The sequence below is a fragment of the Lampetra planeri genome, chromosome 35, assembly GCF_965212315.1.
Source record: "Lampetra planeri chromosome 35, kcLamPlan1.2.h2, whole genome shotgun sequence".
Lineage (NCBI taxonomy): Eukaryota > Metazoa > Chordata > Hyperoartia > Petromyzontiformes > Petromyzontidae > Lampetra > Lampetra planeri.
In genome coordinates this window covers 3,280,032-3,299,651 of record NC_136141.1, presented here as the reverse complement: position 1 = coordinate 3,299,651, position 19,620 = coordinate 3,280,032, and the positions used below count along the sequence as shown (strand labels likewise).

At 47.2% G+C, this 19,620-nt stretch overlaps 1 protein-coding gene across 1 annotated transcript in view; it reads left to right on the top strand.

The window, feature by feature from the left end:
• LOC144730275 (cytochrome P450 3A56-like) overlaps positions 1-18,306 on the top strand; it is a 30,892-nt gene extending 12,586 nt beyond the window's left edge. The window contains exons 7-14 of the mRNA XM_078610952.1: positions 1,845-1,933; positions 4,074-4,222; positions 12,427-12,554; positions 13,469-13,556; positions 13,913-14,073; positions 14,901-15,127; positions 16,385-16,547; positions 17,408-18,306. Coding sequence (XP_078467078.1) covers positions 1,845-1,933; positions 4,074-4,222; positions 12,427-12,554; positions 13,469-13,556; positions 13,913-14,073; positions 14,901-15,127; positions 16,385-16,547; positions 17,408-17,500 — 1,098 coding nt within the window. The 3' untranslated portion in view covers positions 17,501-18,306. The remainder of the gene's footprint in view (positions 1-1,844; positions 1,934-4,073; positions 4,223-12,426; positions 12,555-13,468; positions 13,557-13,912; positions 14,074-14,900; positions 15,128-16,384; positions 16,548-17,407) is intronic.
• Positions 18,307-19,620: the final 1,314 nt, after the last annotated feature.

The window sequence follows — 19,620 nt, the reverse complement described above, 5'->3', positions numbered from 1 at the left end:
TAGTTCTTTCGGTAAAGTCACGTAGGTAAAAAATGAAATAAAAATGTATACAAAATAAAATAATAAAAAATAAAATTTTATTATTTTTTTTTCATTTTTTACCTACGTGACTTTACCGAAAGAACTAAGAGTATTATGATTTGTGTAACTGACAGCTTTAAAAGGTAAAAAAAAACCTATATTTCACAGGCGGTGTTTCTTTCAGGTGACGTTCCGGGCAATGGGCCTACTTCATAGCCCGTAACAAAATGTGCCACTTTATATACGTTTCCTTTTAAGGCCACGGTGTTGTTATTGACTAACGTGCTAAGTTGTCGTTGTTAACTGTGCTTGTGTGCACGACCGCCTTGAACGCAGCGGCAGCAGCAGCAGCAGCAGCAGAATCACCGGATAATTTGTATCATGTCAAGTGCATTTACCGCACAAGTTGACAGTTTTAAAACGTCTGTGTACACGGTGTGCGTCGCCGCGCATTTGCCGCACGTGTCTCAGTTGACACTGTGGGGCGCATTTGCAAACGAGGCGTTCCATCTCAAGGGCACTCTCCGCGGTGACACATTTTAATCAATCAATTAATGTTTGCTCGTTTAAAAATGTGAAAATTTGATCTCGTAGCACTTGCAACCCCCATGTATACATTTTGCGTTTGCTGAGAATACACCCATCGCGTAGCGCCGGAGAACAGACTGACTCACAGTGATTTTTATACACAGCCCTTTATCCACTGCTGGATGAAGGCCTCGCCGTGCCTCACACCAGGGTCAACTATTTGAACCAGGCCTGGGTCACCTCCCCTCCCCTCTCCCCCGCCCCCTTCTCCAACTTTCACTGACCAGCATTGCGAAGTATCGTCAAAACAAGCCCCGTCATCGAACACATACGCGTAATATTGTGTGGTGGTATAAGTACATTTTTATTTTAAAACGCCGAACAAATACTGCTACCTATAGAACGTGTTCACTTTCCTGTGTGGTCCTGTCAACTCGCAGGACGCCCGTTGTGCACTAACATGGTGGAGTGTTTGTAACAAATCGCTCGTTACGCAGAGACAAGGGTCTAAGGTCTGTCTCGCCTGAGGCATGCGCTCTCTTTTTCAATCCGTCGTGCACAGTTTGTTGTCCTTCCCCCGCAACTCCGATCAGCACGGCCGGCTGTGCACGGTGCGAAAGAAGTTCAGCATACAGGGACTCTTCTACTTACGAACATTCCACGTACGAACTTTCAGAGATACGAACAAATCTGTCCGTATGTCCAGTTGCCTGTTCGGATCGAGAGTTGTAAGTTCAACCGCCGCGCATTGGTGGTGGTGACATCTACATTTGCAGAACACGAAGAACCAGCGGCATCTACATCTACAGGAGGTCATACAATTTTTAAAGCCATTCCCTGTGTTTAGTGTACACGCCGTAGAACATGTTTGGAATCGATAGTAAGTTGGACTTACGAACACATCGACTTACGAACAGATCTCTGAAACCTAACTCGTTCATAAGTAGAGGAGTCCCTGTACGGACATATACATATGCTTGTGAACATTATTGTCCAACAAGCTATGGGCCTTCTGGACCGCTGTGCAGGTAGACGTCTCTCTCTATATACTTAATTTGGAGCTTTCGTGACTGCAGGAATTACTCTTTGGTTCTTTTGGTAAAGTCACGTATAAAGAGAAAATAATAAATTAAATACTAGCATACTAGTATTTAATTTACTATGCTAGTATTTAATTTATTATTTTCTCTTTATACGTGTCTTTCTCTCTCTCTGCGTCTTCATCGGCGGAAGAATCGGCCCCCTGACGTGCTGCTGCCACCAATTTTTTCGGTCTTTTTTCGGTCTTGCTTCAGGTGTTCCCCATCGTCAAGCACTATGGCGACCTGCTCGTGCAGCAGGCAGAGTTGAAGTGTAACGCCGGCCAAAGCTTCGATGCAAAGAAGTGAGTGAATCGAGGAGTTCAAGCTCCCCAGGCCTCTTAGGGAGGCTGCCACAGCGGTGGTGAAATGGTTTAGTGCACTGGGCTCACAATCCGGAGTTCGCCGATTCGATTTTCTTTCTCCCCGCGCGGCGGTTGAAACGATGGCGCGCATTTCTCAAATCTCTCCCCCCTCACCCGGCAGTGTTCACCGCAGCCAATCGGCAATCCGCGTGTGGTGGGGTAAAGTGTGGGTATACCCAACTCTCTCCACACGTCTGGTCAACGTGGTAGGTGTGTGACGGTGGGAAGATGTTAACTACCTCGCCTGGTATGCAGGAGGTTGTGGGTTCGACCCTGATGTCTGTGTGTTTGGAGTTTGCATGTTCTCCCCCGTGGTCACGTGAATTTTTCTCCGGGGCTTCCGGTTTTCTCCTCATTCATAAACATGCATTTAGAGTGATTTGAAGCTTTCGTGACTGCAGGAATCCATACTCGAGTGCCCAAAACGTCGTGATTTATTTTATTTTATACCTACATTTAGAGTATTTGGCTGCAATAAATGACCACACGATGGGCTACTTCATTGAGCTATAATTTGTGATAGGTTGCTTCTAAAAAATAATTGTTCAGCTCAGTGGGCCTCACCTGGTAGAATAACAAATTGTTTAATAGTTTACTTCCGTGGAGTGGACCAAATGCCCTCTGTGGGCACGCACTTCGTGGATGCTTACTCAGCCAGCAGTGCCATGAGTAAGCAATTGCAGGACTGCACCTTAGCCGTTACACAGCCTCTCCTTGCCAAGCGCTTAATTTAAATTTCAGAAAGCAACCTTGTTACGGGCACTTTGCCATGTGCCTGTGATGCCGTGGGCGAGATAAAGTTGTTTAAATAAAAGATTGTAAAATTGACACATTAGCATGCATTGCTCACACGTCACCAGTGAACCTCACGAAGACATGTAAATATTGTGTGCCAATATTTTGATAGCCTGGTTTTCTTTTTCTTCTCCCAGTCCTGTGCCAATCGTTTACGTAAATTGGCGTTCAGTGTTCAGCGCGGCGCATGCAAATCGATATTGAAATGATGATTTAAATTTTTTAAGTCAAGTAAAAGTGCTCAAACGAGCATTGTGCAGCACTTACGTCCTAAGGCGGCGGTGTCAATTCCACAATGCTATGGTGGAGGCCAGTCTTTCCATAGTCCACAACCATCCACAGCCATCCTGGCTCCTCCCACCCTCAACCAGTATATATACAAGGTCGGGTCTCTTGGGATTTCTCTTTACTTGATACAGCAATCGTGCTGTGACGGTTCCACCTGAAGACGGAAGCTTGTGTTGCCTTCGAAACGTCGTGATTTATTATTTTATTTCTATTATTTCTTCTATGATTTTTATTTATTTATTTTATTATCTATTTTTTACCTACGTGACTTTACCGAATCAACCTAAGAGTATGAATCCTTGCAGTCACGAAAGCTTCAAATATAGAATCCACAAGCACTGTTGACGCCCCACAATGTAGCCCTCACGAGATGGACCGTGCGGGGGTTGAGATTCTGGCCCGGTTGGGGGTTGAACTTAGCTGGTATTCAGGAGGTCGTGGGTTCGATCCCGACCATGATGCCTGCTGTATATCTGGAGTTTGCGTTGTCTGTCTCCTCGTGGTCACGTGGATTTTTCGCCAGGTCCTCCGGTTTTTCCCTCCACGTTATAAACATACGTTTAGAGTATTTGGTTGCTTTACATTTCCACGTGATAAGCCACCTTGTTGAGCCATCATTTGTGGCCGCTTCACGTCTGAATAAGAGCTATATAGCTCAGTGGGCCTTACCTGGTAAAATAAAAAAAAACTAATGTTTATTTTTTGTGTATTTGATCACCCCCCCCCAGCCAGATCACAATATCGAAACTCTATTTAGGGAATTCCTACGCACAGCTCTTCTGTCAATCCACTGCTGGCTGAGGGCTCCCCATCACCCCCCCCCCCCCCCACCATCCATATGGCTCATGGGGGATATTTGCCCGTACTTATTATTTATTATCCTTCACCGCGCTACTCTAAACTAAACTATTCGGCTTTTTTTATTTTACCACGTAAGGCTCACTGGGGGCGGGTAGTATCTTTGTCTATTGTTTTTCACCCCCCCCCCACCCCGCAGGCTGCTGGGGGCGTACAGCATGGACGTGATCACGAGCACCGCGTTCAGCGCCGACGTGAACTCGCTGAGCAACGAGCACGACCCCTTCGTCGCCTACATCAACAAGCTGACGAAGCTGGGGATGTTCAACCCCCTGCTGCTGCTCGTCGGTAAGGGAGCGGCAGAGGTCGCAAACGGGTTTTGATTCCTTACCCGTACCCGTACCCGGCCGCACCAGGGTCGCAAATGGGTACCCGTACCCGGCCGGGTGCGGGTAGCCGTTCCCTACCTGTACCCTACCCGAAATGAGTGACAAACGGTTACTCATCAGTGACTCACGGCCTACCCGTGCCCGTACCCGGCCGCACCAGGGTCGCAAACGGGCTGGGTACGGGTAGCCGGGTATCGGGTAGGGTACGGGTATCGGGTTCCCGGTTGCGACCTCTGGGGAGCGGCCAGCGTCTCGTTGGCGGTCCGAAAGCCGCGGGGGTTTCTTTTAACCGGCGCCCTCTGGGTGAAATCGCACCTCCGGTTGGTGCGGTTGGTTGGCTACGTGCGGTGCGAAAGAAGTTCAACGTACCGTTGGTCATTGATTATCCGGCGTGCGATTATCCGGCTTACAAAACCGCTCCAAATGGTGGAACCGGTCCGGCGATCGGCACCGTGTGCGTGGCAAAACAGAGTAGCTATGCTCGATTATCAGGGTTAAATATTACATACAGTATATTATACACCAGAGGTGGGACAAAGTCATTGTTATGCAAGTCCAAGTCGAGTCGCAAGTCATCAAATTCATGACTCGAGTCTGACTCGAGTCCAAGTCACATGACTCGAGTCCACATCTCATAGGTGGGACAAAGTCATTGTTATGCAAGTCCAAGTCGAGTCGCAAGTCATCAAATTCATGACTCGAGTCTGACTCGAGTCCAAGTCACATGACTCGAGTCCACACCTCTGTTATACACTACATAAAAATTAAACGGTGAAAATACGGCACGTATATACATCACCCCGTGATGCAGTCTTCGAGATTAGAGTGGTAAGTACGGTACAGTAAACAGTAACTTTTAAAAGTAGGATATTTATTTTTGTCTATTTGTATATTTATTCATGCCAATTGCAGATAGTAAACGAATTGAAAACACAAAAAACATAACACCTGAAAACTTAATTTCACGGAATAACGTGCAAAAATAAGCTATTTTAAACCACGATGATGTTATTATCCGGCGTTTTTGAAAATCCTGAGCCCTCTCTTCCCTGATGCCGACGGATAATTGATGATCACCGGTACACACACACATACATGCGCCACCATATATAGCAAAACTATTTCAACTTCGGTCAAATCTATGCTTTTCATGGTAACAATCATTCAAGTACACAAAAAGGTAGCTGATGTAATGCCTGCCCATTGATATTGTACACACCCGTACCTTGGGGTCCATGGTCTGAACCTCTCATCCTGTTCGATATCCTTGGTTCGGAAAAAGGGATTCTTGACGTTCACTTCACACAGATACAATGTACAGGCAGTCCTCTACTTACGATGGAGATGCGTTACGACGACCCCATCGTAAGTCAAAAATATCGTAAGTCCAAGATGGCCTAGCCTACCCAGGAGTCTTAAAGAACGGTGATAATTTAGCAAAACAGAGCAATTTACAGTACCGTACTGTATAAACTATATACTGTATGTATTTATTAATTGCAATACTGTATTGCACAGTAAAATGTAAAGTAAAAAAAACAAGGTAAATTCTTAGCCTACCTATATATATGAACTGCAATTTAATAGAAAGGCGGGAGATGCGCACATCCCGGCAACGTCCCAACGTACAGTATCGTACCTCGTACGCTGCTGCGTTTGCCTGCCGCGAGAAATTTTTCATTATTTTACAATTTTGTCGTATCGCTATCACCATCGTAAGATCGAAATATCGTAAGTCGGACCGTCGTAACTCGGGGACTACCTGTACTTGGGTTGTGTCAACGATTTCCTAATGTTCCAATAACGTTTGAAGCTGTGTTAGATTATTTAGATTATTTTGGTGCTATGAATGTCCACGTGATGGGCCATTTTGTTGAGCTATCATTTGTGGTCAGGTCGCTTCTAAAAAATATAAGTTAATACCTCGATGGGCTTTGCCTGGTAGGATGGTTTAGTTGTATTTCTATGTGTTTGGGTGATTTGTTTTTACCTTTCTTGTACTTTGCACGACTGTCGTGTCTTTGTATTGTTGTTGTTGTAACGTTCTTACCCGCAACCGAGTGGATATCTGTGAAAAAGAGCCTCATAGCTCATCAGATTCCTCCTACAGTCTACATATTCTGATACAGAAAAATAAAGATTCTCGTAGAACGACGCTACATAGGGGTAGGGGAAGTGATAGGAGTTGGGGTAGTGATAGGGGTTGGGGTAGTGATAGGGGCAGTGATAGGGGTTGGGGTAGTGATAGGGGTTGAGGTAGTGATAGTGATAGGGGCAGTGATAGGAGTTGGGGTAGTGATAGGGGTTAGGATAGTGATAGGGGTTGGGGTAGTGATAGGGGTTGGGGTAGTGATAGGGGTAGTGATAGGGGTAGTGATAGGGGTAGTGGTAGGGGCTGGGGTAGTGATAAGGGTTGGGGTAGTGATAGGGGTTGGGGTTGTGATAGGGGTTGGGGTAGTGATAGGGGTTGGGGTAGTGATAGGGGTTGGGGTAGTGATAGGGGCAGTGATAGGAGTTGGGGTAGTGATAGGGGTAGTGATAGGGGTAGTGATAGGGGTTGGGGTAGTGATAGGGGTAGTGATAGGGGTAGTGATAGGGGTAGTGGTAGGGGCTGGGGTAGTGATAAGGGTTGGGGTAGTGATAGGGGTTGGGGTAGTGATAGGGGTTGGGGTAGTGATAGGGGTTGGGGTAGTGATAGGGGTTGGGGTAGTGATAGGGGCAGTGATAGGAGTTGGGGTAGTGATAGGGGTTAGGATAGTGATAGGGGTTGGGGTAGTGATAGGGGTTGGGGTAGTGATAGGGGTAGTGATAGGGGTAGTGGTAGGGGTAGTGGTAGGGGCTGGGGTAGTGATAAGGGTTGGGGTAGTGATAGGGGTTGGGGTAGTGATAGGGGTTGGGGTAGTGATAGGGGTTGGGGTAGTGATAGGGGTTAGGATAGTGATAGGGGTTGGGGTAGTGATAGGGGTTGGGGTAGTGATAGGGGTAGTGATAGGGGTAGTGATAGGGGTAGTGGTAGGGGCTGGGGTAGTGATAAGGGTTGGGGTAGTGATAGGGGTTGGGGTAGTGATAGGGGTTGGGGTAGTGATAGGGGTTGGGGTAGTGATAGGGGCAGTGATAGGGGTTGGGGTAGTGATAGGGGTTTGGATAGTGATAGGGGTTGGGGTAGTGATAGGGGTTGGGGTAGTGATAGGAGTAGTGATTGGGGTAGTGGTAGGGGCTGGGGTAGTGATAAGGGTCGGGGTAGTGATAGGGGCAGTGATAGGGGTTGGGGTAGTGATAGTAATAGGGGTTGGGGTAGTGATAGGGGTTGGGGTAGTGATAGGGGCAGTGATAGGGGTTGGGGTAGTGATAGGGGCAGTGATAGGGGTTGGGGTAGTGATAGGGGTTGGGATAGTGATAGGGGTTGGGGTAGTGATAGTGATAGGGGCAGTGATAGGGGTTGGGGTAGTGATAGTGATGGGGTTGGGGTAGTGATAGGGGTTGAGGTAGTGATAGTGATAGGGGTAGTGATAGGGGTTGGGGTAGTGATAGTGATAGGGGCAGTGATAGGAGTTGGGGTAGTGATAGGGGTTGGGATAGTGATAGGGGTTGGGGTAGTGATAGTGATAGGGGCAGTGATAGGGGTTGGGGTAGTGATAGTGATGGGGTTGGGGTAGTGATAGGGGTTGAGGTAGTGATAGTGATAGGGGTAGTGATAGGGGTTGGGGTAGTGATAGTGATAGGGGCAGTGATAGGAGTTGGGGTAGTGATAGGGGTTGGGATAGTGATAGGGGTTGGGATAGTGATAGGGGTTGGGGTAGTGATAGGGGCTAGGGTAGTGATAGGGGTAGTGATAGTGATAGTGGTTATAGAGGTTGGGATAGTGATAGTGATAGGGGTAGTGATAGTAGTTATAGAGGTTGTTCGTAGCTGGAGGGCTCAGGACAGGGAGTAGCAGCAATAAAAGTTCCACATGAATCAAAAACATGCCTAATTCATTGCCGCTCAAGCAGCAGCAGCATCGCCGGCATGATTGGAGAGCAATCTCGCAAAGCTTCAAATGGGTGCCCACGTTTCGCTGGAGATTTACATCCGCCATCGGTCAGGTTGTTAGCAGGAAGCTCCTACCTCGAGCGAAAGTGCTGCCCGCTTCGGGGCCTGAAGAAGGCATCGTTACCGGGTGGCTGGCCACACACGTGGCTCCGACGTTCACACCCTGGACCCACCCACCCACCACCACCACCGGACCCCCGTGGGGCCGACCACGTTTCAAAATTGCCCCCGCGCGTTATCCCAGCCGGGGCCTGCGTCCACATTCTCATGACAGGCCCAAGGCGTCGTTACCGGGTGGCTGGCCACACACGTGGCTCCGACGTTCACCCCCTGGACCCACCCACCCACCACCGCCGGACCCTCGCGTGCCGACCACCTTTCAAAATTTCCCCCGCGCGGTATCCCAGCCGGGGGCCGGCGTCTTTCCATCCCCGGAAGGGCTTGAGAGAGACAGTGCCGAGTGGGGAGGCAGACATCCTCGCTGCCGTGCACTCGCCGCACGGCTCTCTTATCAAAATACGGCCCACGTTCCAAGTTCCACGCGATAAAATACTTCCGGCGCCATCTGTTTGCATCGTGCCTCCCCGTGCCTGGGCTTGCGGCGCTGTGGCTGTAAATTGTTATTTGTTGTTGGCGAGGGGGGGGGGTTCATTTGTTAGCATGACCCGCTCACAAGCAGCCGAGGTGAGGCAAAAGTCAGGCGTTGGGCTCTCGGTGAAAGGGTCATGTTGCGTCAGAAGCGGATCTGGAAATTTCCCAAGTAGTGGTGGTGGGGGGGGGGGTGTTGGCGGTGTTAAAACATTTTTTTCCAGATTTTCTACATAGGGCCCTGAAGTAATCGTGCAGCAACAAGAAAACGTTGAACGAATATTGCATCATCCAAGATGAGTGCACCGGCAATGTCATAAAGCGCAATGGTAGCCAGGGGCAAACATAAAAAAAGAAAGGCTGTGGTACGCTACACTGACATTGGCTCAAGTAAAAAAAAAAGGCCAACGTCTTTTAAGTGTCCCCATGCTCATGCTTAGATGAGCATCGTGTAGTGCTCATTTCTCCCATTGGCCCCCGAGTCATCGGAAAGAAACTCCACATTCTCATGGCAGGCCCGAGGCTTCTCCCACAGGTCGGCCTATATTTACGTCCCACCTCGTTGTTAGGTGGGTGGTGGTGGTGGCGTTCGATATCAGCAAAGCAAGCAGAGGCGTAGTGCCTCGGTCAGCTCAAGGGGGACCCCGGATTCATGGAAAATAAGGGTGCATCAAACATCCGCTAAAAATTCAAGTCCGTACAAACGTAACGAGCTGAATAACATCCTCTTATCTCTTGTCCTGTCCGCCTGCATCTCCCTTCGCTCAACTCTCTACAGCTCCACCTTATGTCTACATTAATCCGACCAACTTCTCCGCCGCTTGTCTTTGTCACTGCTGCCATCTCGCTGGGATCTTGTCAAAATATTACGTATTGTGGCCCGCGATAGACCAGCACCACCACTGAAGGGTGAGCATGAGATGAGCAGAATGGGATCTTTTTTTGAAGTGTTTTATTTTTTTAAACCAGAACGTATTTCCGTCTCAAAAATTCAAATATGTTTTTCGTCCATGCTCTTCGGTTTTTTGGTAAAGTCACGTAGGAAAAAAATAATAATAATAAGACAGTAAATCTAGCTGTGACGGTCCCACCTGATGACGGAGACTTGTGTTGCCTCCGAAACGTCGTGATTTATATTATTTTATTTCTATTATTATTTCTATTATTTTTTATTATTTTTTTTTTTACCTACGTGACTTTACCGACAAACCTAAGAGTATGAATCCTTGTAGTCACGAAAGCTTCAAATCTAGAATGTATTTAGTCCCATCGGCCCGTTGGGTCTGTCGACCAGTATTATCAAGCAGCATTTGTTAAAGCAAGAAAAGTCTGGTCCGGTTTCCAAGGCTTCTAATGAGTCTCACAGAAGTGGGACAAAGTCATTGTTATGCAAGTCCAAGTCGAGTCGCAAGTCATCAAATTCATGACTCGAGTCTGACTCGAGTCCAAGTCACATGACTCGAGTCCACATCTCATAGGTGGGACAAAGTCATTGTTATGCAAGTCCAAGTCGAGTCGCAAGTCATCAAATTCATGACTCCAGTCTGACTCGAGTCCAAGTCACATGACTCGAGTCCACATCTCATAGGTGGGACAAAGTCATTGTTATGCAAGTCCAAGTCGAGTCGCAAGTCATCAAATTCATGACTCGAGTCTGACTCGAGTCCAAGTCACATGACTCGAGTCCACATCTCATAGGTGGGACAAAGTCATTGTTATGCAAGTCCAAGTCGAGTCGCAAGTCATCAAATTCATGACTCGAGTCTGACTCGAGTCCAAGTCACATGACTCGAGTCCACACCTCTGGAGTCTCATCAGCAAAGTCGGCCTCGTTTAACAAATGCTGCTGGGACAACAGATGTTTTTAGCAAGAGCACTCCGTATAAGCAATGAATCCGATGCAAACTCATTCATGCGTTGCCGGGGAGCACTGTGTCATTAAAGCAAATGTGCTATTTATATGTTTTGTTTTGTTTACAGCTACCGATTTGAAATGGGTTCTAACCAAACAGTGGAGAAAGGTTTGGCACAACTGTACTGCCCGTTAAAAGCCACTGTAGCAATCGGCTAATTCGATCGTACATCAGCGACTTAAAATTATGGCCTTTGGAGCAGAATGAATTAATATTCGGTATGCCGAATAAACCATAACAGCTGTTGGGCCAATGGTTAGTTGACTATTTTCACCAAGGAGCCTGGCTCAGCCCTGTGGGTCTCATTAGCTTCTGAGCCATTGTGGATGTCACGGGATTTAAAATGAAATAATAATGGTAATGGTAGGTTGGAAGTTAAAGAAATAAAATAGAAAAATCTCATTGGGAATAACAGCACTTTCGTGCAAAGTTATCAGATGTAAAATGCCAATCACGTTAAATGCGTACGGCTTTTTTTTTGCGTTTAGTTTGTTGTCGTTTCCCTGCACTTCCCATTGGCGCGATAGCTACGTATGGTGCGAAAGAAGTTCAACGTATGTTCCATACATGCTTCGGGTCCCCTCGAATTTCCGATGCACGTGGAATCGGCCGCCGGTTCTAATACGCATAGGGGTCGGCACGGTTTGGCTCAAACCACCAAACCGCGGTTTGAACCGAACCAAATCGGTTTGGTTTGGCTCTGTTTGAACTGGTTCGGTTTGGTTTGGGGCTACGAAAACCGACTCGGTTTGGCTTGGACAGGGTGGAACCGGCTCAAACTAGTTTGGTTCAAGCCAACTTAAGAGGTTTGGTTTAGCTTAGTTTGGTTTGGTTTTGGTTTGGTTTGGTTCAGTCGTCGCTGGTTTGGTTTGGATTGCTCAATTTGAAACCAGTTTGAGTCGGTTCAAACCGTGCCGACCCCTAAATACGCACTACGGGCGCGGCCGTTGAAACAAAAGGGGGTCAAGTTTCTCAATCCCTCCGCCCGCCTCCGTCCACCCGGCAGCTATAAATGGGTAACACCACAGGTCGTCCATGATCGGCAGGTCGCATGTGTTGGGGCAAGGAAGTTGGCTACTTACGCTTCTTACAAGACGTCTTGACAGAGTGGAAGTGTAGGCCAAACTAGCCTTTTAGTGGAGGCACTTCTACCAGAAATGACTTTCAGGGCTGCACGTTTACCTCTTCATTCACGTTATCTGTACTTTAGGGATCGGCCGTCAAGTTTGATAATAGTACTCAAACTATTTTCTTTATTTTACCAGGTAAGGCACACTGAGCTGCGTGGCTCTTTTTCAGAAGCGACCTGGCCACCACAAATGATGGCTCAATGAAGTGGCTTGTCATCACGTGCAAATTTCTAGCAGCCAAGCACTCTAAACGCAACGCCGATTCTAAATGTGGAGAAACGAAATGGAGGACCCGAAGAAAAATCCACGTGATCTCCAAATATACAAGCATCAGAGTCGGGATCGAACCCACGACTCTCCTGCACACCAGGCGAGGAAGTTAACATCTCGCCACGGTGGTGCCCCAGTAGCTGGATCGATAACCAGGAGGTACAACTGTGCATACGCGTGCATCGGTGCGATGCTCTTTCTCACGTTGCGTTTATCCCCTCGCGGCGCAGTATTCTTCCCGGCCGTCACCCCGCTGCTGGTCCGGATGAACGTCAGCATGTTTCCCAATGACGTCTTATCCTTCTTCATGTCCAACCTGCAACGCCTGAAGAATGAACGTCGCAAGGGCGAGCACACGGTACGTCATGGGTCAGCCCAGTGAAAAAAAAAAATGGAACGTTGGGTCAACGTTGGGTCAACGTTGGGTTGGCTACCTACGGTCCGAAAGAAGCTCAACATGCATACATAATGCCCACATAGTAGTGCTGAGTTCAACTTGTGCTGCACAACGACAGCTGCCACATGGGAGTCCCCTAGGCTTAACAAACAGCAGGGCATTGGAGGAATGATTGAGATGTGACGTAATGATGCATTGAGTTCGCGGTGAATCGTTTAAGCATGCTCTAAATGCACAGCCGTACATTTGTCCACGTGAATTTTCCTTTCGTAGCTCGGCACGACTACATTCAACACGAGAGACTAATGACAATTGTGCACTGAAAAATCCGCACCGTGTCAACGAAGACAAACGGCCGTTCACGTTTCATTTGTACGCGGCGCGGCAAAACTCTCTTCTGTAATATTAATTAGGCGCCGCGAGCGTAGCGCGACGGAACGCATCGCGCATTTCGAATGCTTTTTGTTTTAAATCTCCACGGTGCAGTTTGCAAACGTTAATAAGGAGGTCGGAATTCAAATAATCGTCGCGCGCGCACGCGTTCCCGTTGCTACGCTGTGTGCCGACGTTTTAAATCTTAAAGATACGGCTGCAAAGGGAAGACCCGGCTGCAATTGCGCGATATACGTAAATTGCCCCGCGTGTGGCATTAAGCGATATCGAGGGTGGATGTAACTGCACGAACGGGGAGCAGCATCGTGCCCGTAATTTTGAGGGCCCAGTCAGCGGGGCGGGGGGACCAGTAGTGATGTGATATCACGACGAATATTACAATTTTGATATGTGGAAGCCACGGAGCGGGAGATCTGCCCCGCGCATGTTGTGCACGTGTGGACACCCATCGGTGGCTGTGATTCTGTGATTCCGCCCCACAGGACAGGGTGGACTTCCTACAGACCATGGTCGATGCTCAGATTTCTGATTCGCTGTTGGACGAGCACGGTGGCATCATCCCGTACAAAGGTAAAACGGCCATGTCCAATTTGAAAGCAAAACATCGAGCAAACATGAAAAATATATGTATATATTTTTTTTACTTTCATTGAAATGTACAGTGCCATGCAGCGTCGCATAATTCCAACTCGCTGGGAACTGGCGGATATGTGGTCATAGTCGGATATGTGTACGCTTGTACAAAGTCACGGTGCGCAGGTAAGTTACCGGACAGCACTAACAGCGCGCGTGGATCTGCAGCGGCGGCGTGCGATACGAGCGGACTTGCGAGCGGCTGTACGAATTTACGGTTACGCCACGTGACCCGGCGTGTCCGTCCGTCCGTGCGTCCGTCTGTCCGTCCGTCGTGCCTTGGCGGATTGCAGCGCTGACGGACAGCGAGATCTTGTCCCAGGCGATGGTGTTCCTCCTGGCGGGCTACGAGACGACGGCCGTGACACTCACCTACATCGCCTACAACCTGGCCGTGCACGCGGACGTGCAGGACAAGCTCTTCGAGGAGATCGATGCCACGTTGCCGCCAGAGGTCGGTCATCAAAACAACATTGCCCAGCTGCGGCGTTGTGTACAACATTCATCCGGCGCATGTCGTGACGGGCACTGCACGATCCGACACCGTGTTTGTGAATACGTTCTAAAGTTGCGCTCGTTAGACACAAAGTGCTTGCCACAATTGAACCACAATACCTCGCTGACCTTGTCAAGAAACATAAACTATCACGCAAACTCCGGTCATACTCGCTGCAGCGGATTGTGGCTAGCCGTCGAACAAAGATGGTCACCGCATCACACGCTTTCAGATGCGCTTCTGCGGCCGTCTGGAACGCTCTTCCTTCCGATATCAGGAAGCCACTGGAGTTATGCGCTTTTAAATATAGATTGAAAAGTCATTTCTTTAGAACTGCTTTTTGTGTTTAGTTTGTCCTTCCCCCGCACCTCCGATTAGCACGGTTGGCTATGTATGGTGTGAAAGAAATTCCACATATATCATCATCTCCTTTATTACCTCATGTCGTACCAATTTTTCTCTAACCAGTGGAAGGCATGTGCTCATGTTTGGGGAGCGGTAGTGAGTTCGATTCCTGCCTATGGCCAACACTGGTCACGATTATGTGAACCGATCCTGGGCCTCTCGTATGTCGACTCAGCCTCAAATGAGCATCTGGTGCGGTGCGTTAAACATCGCCACTGGGGAGACAGAGGCGGTCGGGCGTGGTGTTGGCCACTCACCCCCTCGTGTGCCGTGCCGGCCTTCATAGGTGCTACTCGCTAACAGCACTTGCCCCAACAGTCTGTTGAAGCTATACAGGGGATTGGGTGGGGGGTTATTTGACTTTGTTTGTGACTTTACAGGAGGAGGTCACATATGAGAAGGTGTCCCAGCTGCCTTACCTGGACATGGTGGTTAGTGAGTCTCTGCGTCTGTACCCGCCAGCCGGGAGGCTGGAACGTATAGCAAAGATGGACGTGGAGCTGGGAGGCATCCCTGTTCCCAAGGGCACGGTCATCGGCATTCCCGTGTTTGTCATTCACCGTCACTCGGAGCACTGGGATGACCCCACGGCGTTCCGGCCTGAACGGTAATAACTCGCCGCCGGTCCGACTGCGTAGTTTTTGTCGGTTTAGCCGGGCGGCGGTGTTGGCTGCGCTCCTGCAACGTGGCTAACCTGTGATCCGGTGCTGTGGAGACAGCAGCAGCAGCGAGGTTTGGTGGGTCGTGCACGGATGTTGTGAAACTCCGCACGGATGTTGTGAAACACCGGCCCCCAAGGATGAAGCGTTGCAGCAAAGTGTGTGGGCCAATTTGTTTTTTTCTGCGAGTGCAAAACAACGTATTTTGTGGCGAGGTTTATCGGGAGCTCACCTATACCACTAAGGTCTTCATTATTTTTTTCCCCCCTCAATGCCGTTTTGAAATCTCTCTTGATTTTACAAACCGTAAATGTACGTGTCGACCACAGGCACAATTTAGCATTGTGATGAAGGAACAAAAAAACGATATCACGTTGGAATTTACAGTGGAAGCTTTAAACAAGTCCCATTTTGTTCTAGATTTGAAGCTTTCGTGACTGCAAGGATTCATATTCTTAGGTTTTTTTGGTAAAGTCACGTAGGTAAAAAATTTAAGTTAATAAAAGCAAAATAAAATAAAAATCTAAATCACGACGTTTCGGAGGCAACACAAGCTTCCGTCTTCAGGTGGAACCGTCACAGCACGATAGCTGTATCAAGTAAATGAGAGATTACAAGAGATACTACTCCGTATATATACTGGTTGAGAGGGGGGGATGGGCCAGGAACGGCCCACTTTTTATTTTTATGGTAAGGTGCGGCTTGAGACTACGGCTAGACTACATAACAAAGGACTGAGCCTTTATTATGGTGAGGTGCGGCTTGAGACTACGGCTAGACTACATAACAAAGGACTGAGCCTTTATTATGGTGAGGTGCGGCTTGAGACTACGGCTAGACTACATAACAAAGGGCTGAGCCTTTATTATGGTGAGGTGCGGCTTGAGACTACGGCTAGACTACATAACAAAGGGCTGAGCCTTCATTATGGTGAGGTGCGGCTTGAGACTACGGCTAGACTACATAACAAAGGGCTGAGCCTTTATTATGGTGAGGTGCGGCTTGAGACTACGGCTAGACTACATAACAAATGACTGAGCCTTTATTATGGTGAGGTGCGGCTTGACACTACGGCTAGACTACATAACAAATGACTGAGCCTTTATTATGGTGAGGTGCGGCTTGAGACTACGGCTAGCCTACATAACAAACTGCTGCAAATGAGACCGAGCCTCTGCCATGTTGTTGATCTCGATTTCGGACAGATTCAGCAAGGAGGCCAGAGAGCAGAGGGATCAGTACTGCTATTTGCCATTCGGCGCTGGGCCCCGAAACTGCATTGGGATGCGTTTTGCTCTCATCAACGTCAAGATCGCCATCGTGAGCCTGCTGAGGCGTTTCACATTGGTCACTTGCCCAGAGACAAAGGTAAGAAAGAGTTCGATTTTAAACAAGTTAAATCTTACCACAGTGTTGTAGACCACATGCAACTTTGCCAGTTATATAACCTAAAATTTCAACACCCCCCCGCTCCCGCCACCGCCCCCACCTTTGTGGGCAGCAGCACACATTCACGGGCGTGAAAAGAATCTGCAAAAAATACACTTTCAATTTTCATGAACTACGGACGGCCTAATGCAATTTCACTTGCCGCTGTGTTGGAATACAGCTGACAGGATTATATAGATATTTTGGGACGAGTTCCTGATATTTGGATTTACGAGAAAAAAAAAATCTGAAAATCGGGTTTGCAGATTAAATTTAGGACGATCTGAAAATAAAAATTGGTTCTGGATTGATCCGAAGTTATGACGACACAAGAAGTGATGTCACGTTCGTGGTGTTACTTCCATGATGCATTTCCTGCCGAAAACTGCCCTCTCGCAACATAATTTCGACAAAACATGGCTCAAAATGTTGTCAAAATTATTTAAATGTACAAAATGTTGACGTTGAGATTATTGCTTTACTGAGCAAGCCTTGTGTTAAATTTATAAATGGAACAATTAACGTCTCCAGTTATTTCATTTAGTGTCATTTGAATCTGATATAAAGGTCTGAAATCGGCCTTAAAAATCTAAACAAATCTGGTATCCGAAAACAACCCCAATCTGAAACAACTTCATAAAATACATATACGCATCTTGTGATCTAAAATAAATGGATCACGTTTTCTTTCAGTCGCGCAGACAATTTCGACGTACAGTCACACACTCCTACTTTTACAGGGCCCAAGTGAATTCATTGCGAGTGTGTTCTGCTTTGTTTTTCATTATCGCCTCTTGCAGATTCCGGCTGAAATTGGCATAAGAGGACTACTCGAGCCGAAAGAACCCATCATCTTAAAGTTTGCTGAAAGAAAGAAGAGCAATCAAGATTGATAAAAAGTTTATTCAAAAGGAAACCAATTTTAATACAGAATAGCTTTTCTTATTAACTTACATAATAGACTTGATTACTCTGGCCGTGATATGGAAATTCAATTAGGCACTTCTGCTGTGATAATGTAGCTAGCTGGTAGGCCTGACTGTTTACTCAATCACGCAGCTGTGATGTTGGCAGCGTTATTTTTGTCATCATCAACTGTGTAATAACCTTTGGAGAAATTCGACTGCTGTGGAAACATTATCGTCTGATTTTAAGAGTTTTAGAAATGCGTTCAACAGCCTTGCAGATCAGTTTAACACGTAGGCTTTCGCGACCAATATTATTCATAATCAACGTTTTTGGTTTTAGATCGCGTTATTTATAAATGTGTCGTAACCCTCCACCACCCGACACGGCGAATTGCCCGATGATGCTGGATGCAATTACCAGCGAAACGTCGTACTACTCAAATTGTAAATGTTGTGGTTTCACGCTTCAACACACCGGTGGGCTAAAGCAGTGAAACTATTTGTCTTTTGTCAACGTGACACTTTTTTACTGATTGGCCGTGTCGGGTGGTGGAGGGTTACGACACATTTATAAATTACGCGATCTAAACCCAAAAACGTTGATTATGAGCCTAGCAGATTCAACCCCGAGGTAATTCTGATGTACGTTTGCTCATTTTGCTCGGGAGTATTCATGCGGCAATGTATGTGGGGGGGGGGGGGGAGCAGCGGCACTGCAGATTGCGCGCTGCGCTGTGAACCCGGCAACATGAGCTCGATCCCAAGTCATGGGCAGTGTGGTGAAGTATGACTATAAACAGCCCCCATGACAAACACCGTGCAAAAGTCTTCCTCCAGCATTGGATTGACAAAGTGCTGTCAAAGATTAGTCGTATGATTATTATTCTATGCCACATTCTAAAGTGGTGGTGTTTAATGGGTGTAGTTGACAGTGTAAACATATGTAATTAACATGATTTATGTTGGGAATAGGGTTTTCCCCCATTTTTTCTGGCAACACAACTGAAACCTTTTTTTACAAGGAACCGTGTCTGCAACATCGGTGGCGAGTGATATTTGAACATATTCCGAGCCTCCCCGTCCCCCCTTCTCCAAACCGCACCGAGCAACGTGAAGTCTGGTGAAAACAAATCCCCATGATGCACGGTGTGTGGAAGCCTTCAACTAGCAGCGGATTGACAAACACATACACATCAGGAATTGATGACCCTTGAAAATGTATGAACACGCTGGGTCACTTAGATTTTTACGAGCGCATTGATTTAACATTAGCAATCTTTTATTATGAGTATGTTGCTTAAAATATCAAGTGTACCGTATGGATATGGTATTTCCCTTTAAAATATACCGCTTTTGTGTGTGCGTAATGTACTTTGAATAAATCATGGTAAAATTAAGATTCCGCGTTTTTTTTTTATTCATCTTCGGAACGTGAGATGCTCTGATGTTAAGGAAAAACCTGCAATCCAGACTACTCGAAAGAGACCTGTTGAAACAATTCAGCCCAAGTGGTGGACATAATGAGTTTATGTATGTATTGTATGTTGAACTTATCCACGTACGTAAGCCAACCGTGCAAATTGGAGTGTGCAGGAAATTCAAATTCACAAGGGCCTATTGGGCTAGAAGGGGCCCAGACCCTGGACTACAAAAACTTGGGGATATTTGGGGGACTCCATTTAAATCCTTGGACCAGAGGCCATGTCGAACCTGCTTCTCTTTTGTAAACTCCATTTTCATTGTCTTGGTATTGTTTTATCGCGTTACATTATTCTCACGTAACTTGCACAAATCGAATAATTATTTCGCGCACAATCAGATGCGACGTATTTTGAGCGTGACAGTTAAATCTACAGCCAATATTGTCTGCATTGTAAGATTCAGAATCGGAATGTATGGATGTTCAAGTATTTTTTTATACCGTACATAGCCTACCGTGCTAATCAGAGGTGCGTGGGAAGAACAAAAAACTAAACACATTTAGACTGGAGGAGGAATCCGATGAGCTATGAAGCTTTTTTCCACACATGTCCAGTAGGGTCAAGGGGTCAACAACGTTACATCAACAAACAATACAAACAACGATTTGAGTGCAAAATAGAGAA